The sequence below is a fragment of the Scyliorhinus canicula genome, chromosome 4 (assembly GCF_902713615.1).
Source record: "Scyliorhinus canicula chromosome 4, sScyCan1.1, whole genome shotgun sequence".
Taxonomy (NCBI): Eukaryota; Metazoa; Chordata; class Chondrichthyes; order Carcharhiniformes; family Scyliorhinidae; genus Scyliorhinus; species Scyliorhinus canicula.
The window spans coordinates 150,857,589-150,874,164 of NC_052149.1; the positions used below are offsets into that span (position 1 = coordinate 150,857,589).

Sequence of the window (16,576 nt, forward strand, 5' to 3'; positions counted from 1 at the left end):
CACTGTGTGTCTCTCTCTCTCCCTGTTTTGACTGTATCTATGTTTCACTGTGTGTGTCTCTCTCCCTGTTTTGAGTGTACCTATGTTTCACTGTGTGTGTGCCTCTGTGTGTTTCCTTCTCTCACCGCCTGTGCGTTTGTGGAGTCCGGATGTTTGAGAAATAAATAGCTCCAGGATATCTTGTTAAGCGAATCAGAATAAAGCGAACGATTTTTAAAAATAAATCTACGCCCTCAGATTAAATTACATGTTCTGAATGGAAATTCCATTCCATAAAACCATGTCCTTGACAATGCAACCTTTGAATCTGGTTCCAAACTTGGAACCAGGAGGAAATGACTAAATCCCAAACCCCACCCCTCACGTCTCCGCTCCAAATCTCCACTCCCAGGGAAAGTTTCCACAACCTTTGGAGTCTCAGGAAAAGTTCAGAGTCCTTTTTCTCCAACTCTCAGTTCTAGATGGGATCCAATTTGTAAAATCCAAACCATCTTTGTTGGATCGCAGGAGGCCGCCCAGCAACATCCAGGAGTTACTTCCTGCTCTATCAATGTCACTCGTCGCTTTGTGGGTCTTTTGGGTGAGCTCCGCCGCTGCTGTGTCTCCCACAGGTGAGAATGAAGCATTCCCTCACCTCTCAACCTCCTCAGCGGTGAGGAAGTCCCTCCCCTTTCTCCCTGCTTAGGTGAGCAGGGTGGGCTGGGGGAGTGAAACATTTGACTAAAGCACGCTTTTCACATCATTTTAAAAAAAATTTAGAGTACCCAATTATTTTTTTCCAATTAAGGGGCAATTTAGCGCGGCCAATCCATCTACCCTGCACATCTTTGGGTTGTGGGAGTGAAACCCACACAAATACGGGGAGAACGTGCAAACTCCACATGGACAGTGACCCAGAGCCAGGATCGAACCTGGGACCTCGGCGCCGTGAGGCAGCAGTGCTAACCCACTGCGCCACCGTGCTGCCTGCTTTTCACATCATGAGAATGTGCCAAAATCCTCCACAGCCAACTCTGTTTCACATTCAGCCCTGGGCTATGGGTGTTCTTAGCGAGATGGGCAATAAATGCCTCTGAGAAGCGCCTTCTGACAGAGATACTCCTGAAGTGTAGCAGCCACTTGGTTGAAAAGCTTTTCCTGAGCACTTCATAATCAATTCATTAGTTTGAAAGTGTAGCCCATGCCAGGCAAGAGAAGTAGAATTCCCAATATGCTGCAGATATGAAGGTTACAGCTTAGAGGGCCGATGCATCGCTGAAGAGGATGTGTGATACAGGAAGAGAGACAGGAAATGTTTCCCGCAGGATGGTAGAGCTGGAAGTGTTCTGGGTGAGAGGTGAAGCAGTAGGATCTGGTACATACAGGGTTAATGTGGGTGCAGTACTGCCCTCACAGTGATGAAAGAAGATACAGGGTCAGCCTACAGGCGGACAGAGATGTGTAAAGATCCAGGATGGTGTCAGCTCCCAGCCTGAATATATACATGTACATAGTTGTGAGTTGTTAATAAAGACTAGTAAAAATACTAGTCAGACCTATTCAGACACAGAATGAATTCGGATGACGTGGATTTTATGAGACGGATGTTGGCAACGATTCTGGACTTGGACTCGCATCAGTTGATTATGTGGGGGGGGGGGGATTTTAATACGGTCATGATTCCGAGCTTGGACCGGTTGCGTCCCAAGTCGGCGAGGGTGTTGGCAGTGGCAAAGCAGCTGAGGGGGTTTATGGAGCGCAGTGGGGGGGATGGGACCTTTGGAGGTTTGGGAGGCCGAGGGCAAAGGAGTTTTCGGACTTTCCTATTTGCACCAGGTGCATTCCCGGATTGATTTTTTTGTGTTGGACAAGACTTTGCTGGCAGGGGTGGTCGACTCGGCGTATTCCGCGATTGTGGGGTGGGATTCTCCGTGAACCAGCGGGGCAGGCAACTCCGGCACGAAGGAGTGCGTGAACCACTCCGGCATCGGGCCACCCCGAAGGTGCGGAATCCTTCACACCTTCAGGGGCTAGGCTGGCCCCGGAGTGGTTTGCGCCGCGCCGACCAGTGTGGAAGGGGCTTGGCGCCATGCCAACCAGTGCCTAAGGGCCTCCGCCAGTCGGCGCGAGTTGGCGCATGCGCGGGAGTGCCAGCATGTGCTGGCGTCATCCCAGCGCATACGCAGGGGGGTTCATCTCCGCATCGGCCACCGCGGACTGTTACAGCGGCTGACGCAGAGGAATAGAGTGCCCCCATGGCACAGGCCCACCCGCGGATCGGTGAGCTCCGATCGCGGGCCAGGCCACCGTGGGGGCAGATCCCGGGCCAGATCCCCCCCAGGACCCCAGAGGCCAACCGTGGAGCCAGGTCCCACCGGTAAGTACGTGTTGTAATTTACGCAGGCGGGACCTGGCTGTAAACGGGCGACCACTCGGCCCATCGCGGGCCGGAGAAACGCCGGGGGGTGGGGGGGGGGGCCACTGCCAGCGGCTGCCGACTGGCGTGGCGCAATTCCCGCCCCTGCCAAATCCCTGGCGCCGGAGAATTATGGCGGCTGGCGGGGGCTGGATTCACGCCGCCCCCGGCGATTCTCTGACCCGGCAGAGAATCCCGCCCGTTTCTGACCACACACCGCACTGGGTGGATTTATGGGTGGACCGAAGAGGAGCGGCGCCTGCAGTGGAGGCTGGATTTGGTTGCTGACGGATGAGGAGGTGTGTGAGTGGGTGAGGGCTGCATTCAGGGCTACATGGAGCTGAACGACATGGGGAGGTCATGGCCGCCACGCTGTGAATGTCACGCGAGGCTGTAGTCGGGGGGGGGTTAAAATTAATTTGGACGCATTGGGAAAAAACGGAGCGAGAGCAGTGGGCAAGACTGGTGGATGGGATTTTGAGGGTGGATAGGAGATATTTCAAGGCGCCAAAGGCAGGGCTGTTGAAGGAGAGGCAGAGGAGGGTGACATTGTGGCGCACTGCTGCCTCGCGGCGCTGAGGACCCGGGTGATCCCAGCCCTGGGTCACTGTCTGTGTGGAGTTTGTGCATTCTCCCCATGTCTGTGTGGGCTTCTTCTCCACAACCCAAAGATGTGAAGGTTAGGTGGATTGGCCACACTAAATTGTCCCTTAATTGGAAAAAAAATAATTGGTACTCTAAATTTGTTTTTTTTTAAAAGGAGAGGCAGAGGCTCCAGTTGGAGTTTGGGCCAGTTTCTACAGGGAAGGCAGTAGCGGAGAGCCAGAGGGGCAGTGTATGAGTACGGGGGGAAGGCGAGCAAAATGTTGGCCCATCAGTTGCGAAAGCAGGAGGTGGAGAGGGAGTTTGGTCGAGTTAGGGATAATAAGGGCATGGTGGTGATAGACCCGGAGGGGGTGAATGGGGTGTTTGAGGCGTTTTATAGGAGGCTGGACGAGTTGGCGCCCCCAACCGGGGACGAGGGAATGCAGCGGTTCCTGGATGGGTTAGGGTTTCCCAAAGTGAAGGAGGGGCTGGTTCAGGGACTGGCGGCCCCAATTGGGCTGAGGGAGGTGATGGAGAATATAGGGGCGATGCAGGCAGGGAAGGCCCCAGGGCCTGACGGGTTCCAGGTAGAGTTTTATAAAACGTTTGGGGCCACTGCTGGTGAGGGCATACAATGAAGCAAGGCATAGGGTGAACTCCACCCCCCCCCCCCCCCACCCCCCCCCCCCCCCCCCCCCCACTCCCCTCCCCTACATTGATGCAGGCTTCCATCAGCCTGAATTTAAAGAGGAACAAGGACCCGGAGTAGTGTGGGTCGTGCCAACCAATATCGCTATTGAACGTTATTGGTGATGGTGTTGGCATCACGAATCGAAGACTGCATCCCGGGGGTGATAGGTGAGGATCAGATGGGTTTTGTGAAGGGGAGGCAGTTGTTGGTGAATGTGAGGAGGCCACTGTAATTATGATACCTTTGGAGGGGCAGGAGGTGGAGTTATTGGTGGCGATGGAGGCGGAGAAGGTGTTAGATCGGTGGAGTGTGTATAGGTGCTGGAGCGGTTCGGGTTCGAGCAGGGGTTTGTGGATTGGGACCGGCTGTTATATAAGGCGCCAGTCGCGAGTGTGTAGACGAACCAAGTGAGTTTGGGGTACCTCAGGCTGCATCGTAGGATGAGGCAGGAGTGCCCACTCTCCCCTTGGCGAGGGACTGGAAAGGGATTGAGCGGAGATGGGGAGGGAGAGGGACATCGGGCACAGGGTCTCATTGTATGCGGACGAGCTGTTACTGTAAATTTCGGACCCGGTGGGCAGTATTGGAGGCATCTTGGGGATCTTGGAGGAATTTGGCCGATTTTCGGGATACAAACTGAATATGGGAAAGAGCAAGGTGTAGCCTATTGAGGCCAGAGGGCAGGAAAGGAGACTAGGGGAGTTGCTGTTAGGGTGGGGGGGGGGGCAAGTTTCAGGTATCTGTGTATCCAGGTGCCGCGGAGTTGGATGCAGTCGCTTAACCAAACTTGGCTCGGCTGGTGGAGAACATGAAGGTGGCCTTTAGGAGGTGGGATGCGCTGCTGCTGTCGCTGGCAGGGCGGGTGCAGACAGTAAAAATGCCGGTGCTGCCGAGGTTGTTGTTAATATTTCAGATATCCCAATCTTTGTTCCCAAGTCGGTTTTTAGGTCGGTCAATGGGTTGAGTTCCGGGTTTGTGTGGGCAGGGGAGACCCTGAGGGTCCGGCGGGCTTTCTTGGAGCGAGGGGGGGTGTGGAGGGGGGGGGGGGGGGGGGGGTGCTGGCATTGCCAATTATGATAAACTATTATTGGCCGGGGAATATAGCTAGGGTTAGGAAATGGGCCATGGGGGTTGGGTCAGTGTGGAGGTGATTGTAGGCAGAATCATGCAGGGTTGCGTGTTTGAGGGATTTGTTGTTGGCGCCTTTACCGTTCTTGCCGGCCCAGGTATCCCACGAGCCTAGTGGTGGTGTCGGCGCTAAGGGTGTGGAGACAGTAGAGGCAGCATCTGGGGCTGGAGGGTAGCTCGGTGTGGGTGTCGATCTGTAATAACCATAGGTTTGCACCGTGGGGCTGGATGCGAGGTTTCGAGGGTGGCAGCAGGCAGGCTTTGAGCGCATTGGCGACTTGTTTCTGGGGTGCAAATTCACAGGACTGGAGGACCTGGAGGAAGTGTACAAACTGCCCAGGGGGAATGGCTTTAGATACCTGCAGTTTGGGACTTTGTAAGGAGAAAGCTGGGCTGCCGCCCCTGGGGACAAGGTGCTATCGAGGGATGAAATAGGGGAGGGGAAGGTGTCAGATGTCGATAAGAAGTTGATGGAGTGTGAGGGAGCCCTGGTGAGGGATATTGAGCATAATGGGAGAAGGAGCTGGGAGGGGAGGCGAGGGGAAACGTGGGCAGAAGCCTTTCGGAGGGTACATGCATCCTCATCATGTCCGAGTTAAGCCTCATCCAGTTTGAAGTGGTCCATAGGGCTCATATGACAGTGGTGAGGATGAGTAGGTTCTTTGCGGGGGTAGAGGATACGTGTGGGATGGGCCTGCGAATCACGATAACATGTTCTGGGCGTGTCTGAGATTGAGGGGGTTCTGGCAGGTGTTCTCTGACGCGATGTCCGAGGTGCTGGGTGTGCAGGTGGTTCTGAGTCCAGAGGTGGCGATATTTGGGAAGACCCGGGAGTCCAGGGGGACGTTTTTGCCTTTGCCTCCCTGCGGTTCTTTTCTATGTGTCCTGACTCGCAAAGCTATACAGCTGATTAAATTAAATTGGCAGCTATCTGACCCATATAGCCATTGTAGATCATTCTTCAGGCAGAAGCGCGCTCCTGCCATTTTAGAAAATCCGCCATGAACTGGTAAGACCCATTGTTCAGCAATGAATAACAATACCATCTTCGGAGTCTGCAATCTCTTAAAGCTGTACCAACACTTCCAAAAATATTCAAAATGGATCGCAGTTTCACGCTTCTGACTCCACTGGGATTCGCATATTCTCAAACCAGGCATAGAATTCAAGTCCACGGAGGGGAAATGTTTTTTAGATGTAGCATTGCTACAGGCCCGAATAAAGCGGAACAATACTACACTTCTTTACTCGATTGGACCAATTGCAGAGGACAACATTGCATGCCATGCTAGCGATGAGTCATCTGCCAAACTTGATGATGTTTTTAAAACCCTTCAATGTTTATCTCAACCTGAGATTCAATAAAATATTGGAGAGAGCCAAATTTAATAAGAGAGGCCAACTGCCCAGGGAGCCTGTCGATTCCTCATAAACAATCTCTAACAAGCTTGCAGAGGGATATGAATGTAACGTTTTAATGCCTGAGTTCATCTGAGACAGAATCGTGGTGGGTGTTGCAGATGATTCGCTTTCATCCTCCAAGTCAAAGATGACCGTATCCTAGGCAAGGTTATTAAGCTGGTTAGACTGCCTGAGTTCTTCAAACATCACAAGATCATCCTGAGGGGAGAGACCATTACATGGGGCAGAAACCAAACCCTCGATCCAGTCTATCAGGTCATAGAAAGGACCATCCAAGTGAAGGAAACAATTGCTGAACTGCCCAGCAGAGTGACCTTGCCAGCGCTGTGGCGCGAAGTGATCTCACAGCAAAGCTCGGTGTCTGTGAGCAATGCCCAAGGCTCCCACTGCAACTGACATGGACACTTGGGTAAACTGTGCAAGTCAAAACCCCAGCACTGCACAGACATCCCAAAGATAATCCACTAAGTTGAGAACAAACACCATGAACACACATACCCATTCTTCTTGGTGACATCAGAGAATGCAACTCTTCATTTTTGAATGCAGATAGCTTGGGAGGTGGTCATCTAACAAACTTTAACTTAAATTTGTGAACCAGATGACTGTCCTGTCAGACGAGGAACTGGGGTTCCAAGACCTTTGGACTTCAATGATAGACATGCCACTCTGTGGAGCACGGTCTCTGACTCGCAGTCATCAACATGGAGCCACTGACGTATGGTGACAAACAAATCTTTGCACTGATGCACAATGTCTGGAATCAGCCTTTTTCTCTTCTGAGCAGAGATGCCTGCGCAGCCCTCGATCTCCTCCAGATGGTAGAAGATTATCATTGTTGCTAGCCAGCAAGAACAGCATGGCTCTGAGTCCTCAAACACCAAAGAGTATTCAGACTTTGATTTCACCTGTGATCTCTCCTCTTCTTTTGCGGAGCAGATTTGTCCATCACTATTCCAGGTCCTGGATGGTCCCCAGTGGTCAACCTACTGCACATGAAATTATCTCTGGTGGAAGTGCCACCGAGAAGGGCCAGCAGCAGGCTACCTCCAATTAGGGTAATGGTACAGTTGGTAGTCTTACCAACCACTGTGCACACACAGCAACGTCCACCCAGTGTACCAGAACCAATAGGGATGCTGGAACCTCGTATCGGTCTCACACCGTTAATGGCAAAAAGCAGAGGTGAGAATGTGACTTAATCTTCTTGCCACAGGATTGTCCTTCCCTGGCCCCAGAGAGCTTCCAGATGGCCCAAACAGGGGGGGGGGGGGGGGGGGGGGGGGGGGGAGGCACCACCAAGCAGATGTCCACCTCGCAAGAAATGATCAAAAATAACAAGAACCATGCATTGTCAGACCAGCCAGACTTGGTTTAACATCAAGCAATGGAAGAAACGGCTGAAACCATTCCCAAATGTCAGTCCAAACTCCATGCCAGCAATACAAAAACCACCGGAGCTGACCACTCTCCCGACAGAATGGAGAATGAGGTGTGGAATGGTTTTGAGGCCTCCAGACCACCTGAACCTCTAACTACAAGTGATTGAAGAGGGGTGATGGGATCGTGAGATTGTTACCCACGTTAACACTATAATAGCAATAATATTAGAATGGCATTAAGGTTGCAACAATGAGGTTATTGCACAAGACTTATAACAATGTAAGACTTGAAGTATACTAAAGCAACTCTATCTCCATAGGATAAAGACTTGTGGGGAGAAGGTGTAGTAATATGGTCTGATATACACAGAGTTAATGTGAGACTGAGTACAGAACCATCCACACAGTGATGTTAGAAGGCACATAACCCAGAGCCAGAGGAAGCCTAGAGATTGTGTAAAGACCTAGGATGGAGTCAGTGCCATACCTTTACACTCTACTGTAAATATGTACACAGTTGTGAGTTGTCTTTTGCTGTGAATACACTCAAGGTTATGAACCTACTTCATGGAGTCTGAAGCAGGATTCTTCAGGAGGGACGGGAAAGGGGGGGCGCAGGGAAGGCTTTTCAAAGGGGACCCAGAGCAGGTGGGAGTTGAAAATCATGGTCTTCGTGGTTGTCCAGGGATCCCAACCCCTCTGGCACCAGTTGAAATTTTCAAAGGTGCAGTGGGGGCAAGTGAATGTGAACCGTGTTTGCCACTAATGAACTTTTTAATGAACTTTTTCTTGTCAAGTTCTTTCATGTGGGTGTCACAGGCATGGCCAGCATTTATTGCTCATCCCTTGAACTGAGTGGCTTGCTTGGCCACTTCAGAGGGTAGATAAGAGTCAATTACATTGCTATTGGTCTGGAGGCACATGTAGGCCAGACCAGGTAAGGATGGCAGCTTTCCTTCCCTAAAGATCATTAGTGAACCCAATGGGATTTTACAACAATCGATGATGGCTGTCATGGTCACCATTAATGAGACTAGCTTTATAATCCAGATTTATCAATTGAATTTAAATTCTGTCATGGGATGTGAACCATTGTCCCCAGGAGTTAGCCTGGGCACCAGGCTAATAATTGCTGTGAGATTACCTCTATACCAGCATCCCACCAACAGACCTAGTCGGTCAGGATAGCAATTTTCAATATTTCTTTGTGACAAGCTTGAATGTTTGTGCACATACGGCAAGTTTGCTAAGGGGCTCATATAAATTGTGTGCATTCATTTTCAAATCAGATTTGAGGGGTCAATGAGCATCACAATGACCGCTGTACCTTAACTTGTCATTCGTGGATATTTTCTGCCATGTTTGATCTGGCTTTCAAAGGAGCTCCCTGTTCTCTTCAGAAAGGTAGGAACAGCTACCAACAGGGCTACCAGCTTCCTGTGCCATCAGCACCAGGTAGGCAGTCCTTGCCTACTGGACATGCTCAGTGCCACTAACTGGATTCCCAATTTGCCCCCTGCCCAATTAGGGTATTTACATGTAAAAATGGGGTCACGCAGTTCAGGCATGGGTTCTGGACCTGGAATTCACCTGGGTATCGGATTCCTGATCAACTGTCCCATATTTTAAGCAATTGTCCCTTACTTTGACTCTTAGTCCCCTGTCCCTTAAGTGGTGCCTTTTGTCCCGTATTTCTAGGCCAGGCTGTGGGAACTGAGCATGGGGGCCTTCTCTTTCCTTTGCTTGTTTTTTCCTGTGAGCATGCACACCAGGAAGAATTGTAGCCTGGCCACCTGAATATCCCCATCCTGCTCATCCAGTCACCAACAATTGTCACTTGTGTCTGCAGCATTCCCTCAGTACCGTCCTGGGAGTGGGAGTATCAGACTATATTTTTTTCTCAGGCCCCTGCTATCTCAAAGAGGGGACAAGTCATTATTCAGAGTAAGAACATATTGAATTAGCATATCTGAATTAGTGACATTAAGCCAAGCTCAATGCACATTGACAGGTACCGGCTCTGGGCCAGAAAAGCAAAAATATCAAATACGGTCAAGAGTGAAATGTTTGTGGTACAGGCAAGGGGCCAGGAGAACAGATTGAGAGGGCTACCGTTTAGGTTAGTTGAGGAAAATTTCCGGTATTTGGGAATCCAGGTGGCACGAGACTGGGGCAGGCTGCATAAGTTAAATTTGGCCAGGGTGGTGGAGCAAATGAAGGGAGAGTTTCGGAGATGGGATGCACTCCCGCTGTCGCTGGCAGGGAGGGTGCAGACTGTAAAGACGACAATCCTCCCTCGATTTTTGTTTATTTTTCAGTGCCTCCCGATCTTTATCCCACAGTCCTTCTTCAAAAGAGTTAACGGGCTGATCATAAGCTTTGTCTGGGCGGGAAAGTCTCCGCGGGTGAAGAAGGCAATGTTGGAGAGGAACCGTAGCGAGGGGGGGCTGGCGTTGCCGAGTCTGGTCAATTATTACTGGGCGGCCAACATCGCTATGATAAGGAAGTGGATGGTGGGTACGGGGTCTATTTGGGAGCGGGTGGAGGCGGCTTCGTGCAGGGGCTCCAGTTTGGAAGCCCTGGTCACGGCTCCTCTACCGCTGCCGCCGGCCAAGTACACCACCAGCCCGGTAGTGGTGGCGACCCTGCGGATATGGGGCCAGTGGAGGAGGCATGTGGGGGAGATGGGGGCGTCTGTCTGGGCGCCAATCTGCGACAACCATCGGTTTGCCCCCGGCAGTATGGATGGGGGGTTCCGAGTATGGCGGCGAGCAGGGGCGGGAAGGGTGGGTGATATGTTCCTGGAAGGGAGCTTCGCGAGTTTGAGGAGCTTGGAGGAGAAATTTGGGTTGGTAAGGGGAAATGATTTTAGATACCTACAGCTGCGGGACTTTGTTCGTAGACAGGTCCCATCTTTCCCGCGCCTCCCGCCAATGGGAATCCTAGACAGAATAGTCTCTGGGAGGGACGAAGGGGAGGGTAGAGTCTCGAGTATTTATAAGGTGCTCATGAGGGAGGAAGGGTCCCAGACAGAGGAACTGAAACTTAAATGGGAGGAGGAGCTAGGCGGGGAAATGGAGGAAGGGCTGTGGGCAGAGGCCCTGAGTAGGGTAAACTCGACCGCGACATGTGCAAGGCTCGGGCTGATCCAATTTAAGGTCGTTCACCGGGTCCATATGACGGTGGCTCGGATGAGCAAATTTTTCGGGATAGAGGACAAATGCGCTAGGTGCGCGGGAGGACCAGCGAACCATGTGCACATGTTTTGGGCATGCCCCGAGCTGAGGGGGTACTGGGAGGGATTTGCGGGGGTCATGTCCCAGGTGCTAAAAACAAGGGTGGTGATGAGTCCAGGGGTGGCAATTTTTGGGGTTTCGGAAGACCCGGGCGTCCAGGGGGAGAAAGCGGCCGATGTGCTGGCCTTTGCTTCCCTGATAGCCCGGCGACGAATATTATTGGCGTGGAGGGACTCAAAGCCCCCGAAGACTGAGTGGTGGCTTGCGGACATGTCAAGTTTCCTGGGGATGGAAAAAATTAAGTTCGCCTTGAGGGGATCTGTGCAGGGGTTCACCCGGAGGTGGCAACCATTTATTGACTTCTTTGCGGGAGAGTGAGCATCAGCAGGGGGGTGGGGGGGAGGGGGGGGTAGAGTAGAGTAGGAGGGAAAATATGGCGGGTAGTACGGGTGGGAGGGGAGCGGGCTTGTGCAATACGGTACGATGGAAGTATTGAAAGTACGTGGATGTTTGCACATTTTTGCCTTTTTTTTGCTTCCTTTCTGATGATGTCTGTAACTGTTTATAAAGCCAAAAACTACCTCAATAAAATTGTTTATTAAAAAAAAAAAGAAAAAAAAAAGAAAAGCAGAAATATCTTTGTCTGTTCAGCCATGAGGTCTACTTTTCTTTTGCTTTCAGGTTATTTCTGGCACATCACAGATGTGCACTGGGATCCTGATTACAGAGTTACTGACAATCCACTGGCAGTGTGTCCTTCCGCATCGGAGCCCGTAAAGAATCCTGGAAAATGGGGTAGTTACCTGTGCGATTCTCCATGGACTCTGGTCAATTCGTCGATCTATGCCATGAAGGATATCTTCCCGAACCCCAACTTTATCATTTGGACAGGGTAGGTATGTACTAGGTGGGGTCGCATTGTGTGTGAACATGTGGCTGTTGAATACATGGTGTATAGGAGCATAGAAATTGCTAGATGAAAAGAGAATAAGGTGTGTTGTGTTCGCCTTCTACCATCCTGGTGGTTGCACTATACACTAATAATGGCTATAAATTTGTCTTAAATAGACCCAGACACGATGTGAGGGAAATCCCAGTGGTGGACAGTTTTGGAGACCACAAATCTAAAGTCACCTGTTCTTCCTGCTGCGCTTAACATGTGGGCGGCATGGTAGCACATGGTTAGCACTTTTGCTTCACAGTGCCAGAGACTCAGGTTCGATTCCCAGCTTGGGTCACTGTCTGTGCGGAGTCTGCACTTTCTTCCCATGCCTGTGTGGGTTTCCTCCAAAATAGTCCCGAAATATGTGCTTGTTAGGTGAATTGGACATTCTGAATTCTCCCTCACTGTACCCGAATAGGCGCCGACTAGGGGATTTTCACAGTAACTTCATTGCAGTGTTAAAGTAAGCCTACTTGTGACACTAATAAAGATTATTATTATTATATGCCATGACTCAAACTACTCATATAGTGTGTTCCAAAAAGCTATTCTCAGGAGGAAATTTAATTTGTATTCGTAGGAATCCATACTAATTGCTTCCATCATCACTCTTGGAAGATTGTTCCATTTGTTGACCACACACTCACTGAAATGTTTCTGAAGATTTGTTTGTGGATTTATCTCACCTTAATTGCAGACCATGCCCTCTGGCTCTTCTGTTCTGGACAAGGTGAAATAGATCATTATGGTCTCCATTGCAAAGTGTGTAGCTGTTAAATGCAGACTCTTCTTCTCAAAGCTTTGATCCCAGTCAGTCCGATCATAACCCACAACAATGGCAAGCTGGAAATTCATTCTGTTCACCTTTGCTGTTCTTACATTGTACTTTTGAACTCCCTTTATACTGCTGTTGCAGTGAGCTTTAACTTTCAGCATCCTCTAATCCTCTAAACTCAAATCACCCACATGCCTCACATATGCCTTCAGTTGCATTACTGAATGAGATTGGACCAAATTAGGCATCAAAATTGATCTCTTATAAGACTTAAAAATATTAAGATGACATGTATTTACCCCAAGTGCAGTGGTGTGTTTTATTTGTCTATTTAACCTCCTTTGACAGATAGTCTCATTTGAAATAACACTCTGGAAAGTTTGATGGGCTTAGGGTTACATGGGGGCCTCAATCTATGGACTACATTGATTAAGAACATATCCAAGTTTGTTGATCTCAGCATTGTGAGCAGTATAAATAGAGCATAAAATTCCAGCGAGATACTAATAGATGAAATGAATGGACAAAATTGTGGCAAATGGATCTCAGTTGTTCGAATTTCATTGTAAGGTTATTCACTTTAGACTAAAAATAATAGAAGAGTGTACTGTTTAAATGGTCAAAATGGTGAAATGCTAGAAGCAATGGGGGTCCAAAGCATCCTGATAATCTATGTATATGGATCTCAAAAACATCGTGGACAGGTACAAATAATAACCAAAACAGTTCATGGAATGCAAAACTTTATACCGGGAGGCCAAGAATACAAGTGGGTTATAAATCATGCAAAACCTCCTATTTACATCATACCCGGAGAACTGTGAGAGATGTTCTGGGCAAACACCTTAGGAAGATATTGATCTGGGAGGGAGCATTAATTTACCTGAAAATACTTCAACTCCAACGGTTTAATTACGCAGAGAAATTATACAAACCAGGGTTGTAATTCCTTGCAATTTGGAATATTATGGGGTGATTTGATCAGTTTTCAATATAATAATGGTATCAAATATAGGTTGGATAAAGAGAAAGTAGTTCCACTGGTTGGGGAATCTAGGACCAGGGAACATTGCTTAAAAGATAGAGCTGGGTTTTTCGGGAGTAATGTTGGGAAACACTTCCCGATGCAAAGGGTGATAGAAGTTTAAAACTCTCTTCTGCTAGTGGCAATTCATGCTAATTGTTAATTTTAAAATTGAGATTGATAAATCCTTGTCAATGAGGGGTATTGAGGGATATGGGGTAAAGGCCCCGTGATGGAGCCTGGTCATAGATCAGCTGTGATTTCAGTCAGTCCAGTGTGTTAACCTGTCTTGGCAGACCATGCAGCCTGGTGATCTCTGTAAAGAACTATTTCCTGGCAACTGTCCTCGGCTTGTCCCTCATAACCCTTAGTCTGTAACCTTTTGTCTTCTCCCCTTGTCTGCGTGGGTTTCCTCTGGGTGCTCCGGCATCCTCTCGGTCCAAAGATGTGCAGGTTAGGTGGATTGGCAATGCTCAAATTGCCCCTTAGTGTCCAAGGTTGTGCAGGTTATGTGGGGTTATAGGGTTACGGGGATAGTGTGGGGGAGTGAGTCCAGGTAGGGTGCTCTTACAGTGGGTAGGTGCAGTTTGATGGGCCGAATGGCCTCCTTTTAGATGTCTGTGTCCATCCTGTTTGCTTTCATCATAAGATATTCAGCTGGACCAGACATGTCAACCAAACAGGAAACACACTGAGTCCAGTTTAGAAAGTTTATTCCATCGAGAATTAAACCTGAATCGTCCTCCTATTCAATGGGATTAATGTGCAAGCTTTATTCCCTTCTCCTCCAGAGATGATACTCCGCATATCCCCAATGAGAAGCTCAGTGAGGAAGCAGTGCTGAGGATGGTAGGGAATGTGTCGCAGCTCATGCAGCAGGTGTTCCCAGGTGAGTGGTAACATTGTCACGGCCGACGACGGACAAGCTTCCCTGAGATATAGATTTATTGTCATGTGCACTGGGGTACAATGAAAAATATTGTTCTGCGTACAGTCCAAGCAGATCACTCCATACATGAAAACATAGAATATAGGATAAATACATGAGGATACATAATGAAAATACATAAACATAGACAACGGGTGAAGTATACGGTATATAGTACTACAATTAGAGAGAAGATGCTTGGGCAGATCAGTTCAGTCTATAAGTTCAGTTCTGTCATTCAGGTGTCTGGTAACAGGCAGGCAGCAGAAAGCAGAGATCACTGCCAGCAGGAATACAAAATGCCAGCTCGTAAAAGATGGTTAGACCAATAAAATAAAGTATTGTATCAATGAGATTCAGTCCATCCTGATCACAACAGAGGAAAGTGATGACCAAAACTAACTGTGGCAGACATCACAGCCCAGTCTGATCTTGCTTTGACTTGAAGGCCACAAAAAGCCACTAGTTCAAGAAAACTATCAAGAGCAAAAACCCCGACTGGTTTTCTTTCTGCTCCCCGGCCCGGTGTTCTTAACACTAATTAGTGTTACAATTGCAAATTCAACCACACTCAACAAATGGAGCCCAGACCTATTTGGTGTTCATGGCTCAGTTCCACACTGGACTAGCCATGGAAGGAGGCTCAAGGCAAAACCTTCATTCCATAATCCTGTTTATGGCACCATAAAAACTCTCCAAAATGGGGACACATAATGAGATCAAATAATAAACTGATTAGATTAAGAGTTTAGTAAAACTCCCTTACTATCCCCAGTTAGACTAACATACTGAATGCTATCCCCTGACCCATACATCGGTAAATGCCTTGTGAAGCCTGAACGAGGCATGACTGTGACTGTCCCTTACCCCATCCCTGTGTTTGTTCAGTCCACTGGGCTGCCTGGGCCCACTTGGTAGTGGAGGGCGCCCCCTGCCTGTGAAGCCATAAACTGTAACCATGTCTTCAGGAGAAAGGAGAAATCAGTGTCAGATAATACCAATCAGTCGAGCCGATTGTCCAACATCTGAATGATAATTATGTTTTTATTCTTCATTCAGATACCAAGGTTTATGCTGCAATGGGAAACCATGACATCCATCCAAAGAGCCAGTTTCCTGCCACGGGTCACGTGATTTATAATCGAACGGCAGAGCTCTGGGCCCAGTGGTTGGACACAGCATCAATTCCCACCTTCCACAAAGGTAACTTTGGCACATTTAAAGGGAGTACAGCCACTGCCAAGTTGTTACAGATAATATTATTTTTAAAACCTCTACTTAAAACATTTTTGGCATCACCCAAAAAATGACATGACACCATGGCTTATTGACAAATGATCCATCATCCTCATTCCCCGGATTATGGGGAATCTTCCTCCCTGTCACACACACACCCCGCACTTGCAGCTTCTGCCAACCTCTCCTGTTCAACGCCCAGTTGCTCCCAGGATCAAAGAAAAAGGTGGCAGCAACAGAAATGTTTTCAGACATCTACATGTGTGTGCAAACATGATACGTGCAGATTGTGAGCAGGGGCCCATGCTTCATTTTAAAAGAAGCCTTTCAAGAAGTCTTGTGGAATGGAGCACCAGTAAGAACAGTCCATCTCAACTCAAATAAAATGCACAGTAAATGAAAGAGACCTGAGGATCTTTCTGATTTCAAACAAAGAACAAAGAAAATTACAGGACAGGAACAGGCCCGTCGGCCCTCCCAGTCTGCGTCAATCCAGATCCTTTTTCTAAACCTGTCGCTTATTTTCCAAGGATCTACTTCCCTCTGTTCCCCACCCGTTCATGTATCTGTCTAGATGCATCTTAAATGATGCTATCGTGCCCGCCTCTACCACCTCCGCTGGTAAAGCGTTCCAGGCACCCACCACCCTCTACGTATAAAACTTTCCACGCACATCTCCCTGAAACTTTTCCCCTCTCACCTTGAAATCGTGACCGCTTGTAATTGACACCCCCACTCTTGGGAAAAGCTTGTTGCTATCCACCCTGTCCATACCTCTCATAATTTTGTAGACCTCAATCAGGTCCCCCCTCAACCTCTGTCTATCCAACG

General features: G+C 48.9%; 1 protein-coding gene across 2 annotated transcripts in view; it reads left to right on the forward strand.

Annotated features, from left to right (window-relative positions):
- The first annotated feature begins 426 nt into the window (after positions 1-426).
- LOC119964164 (acid sphingomyelinase-like phosphodiesterase 3b) overlaps positions 427-16,576 on the forward strand; it is a 39,401-nt gene continuing 23,251 nt past the window's right edge. For both annotated transcript variants that reach the window (XM_038793456.1, XM_038793454.1), the window contains exons 1-4: positions 427-611; positions 11,521-11,731; positions 14,373-14,470; positions 15,569-15,712. In XM_038793456.1, the coding sequence (XP_038649384.1) occupies positions 551-611; positions 11,521-11,731; positions 14,373-14,470; positions 15,569-15,712 (514 nt within the window). In that variant the 5' untranslated portion in view covers positions 427-550. The remainder of the gene's footprint in view (positions 612-11,520; positions 11,732-14,372; positions 14,471-15,568; positions 15,713-16,576) is intronic.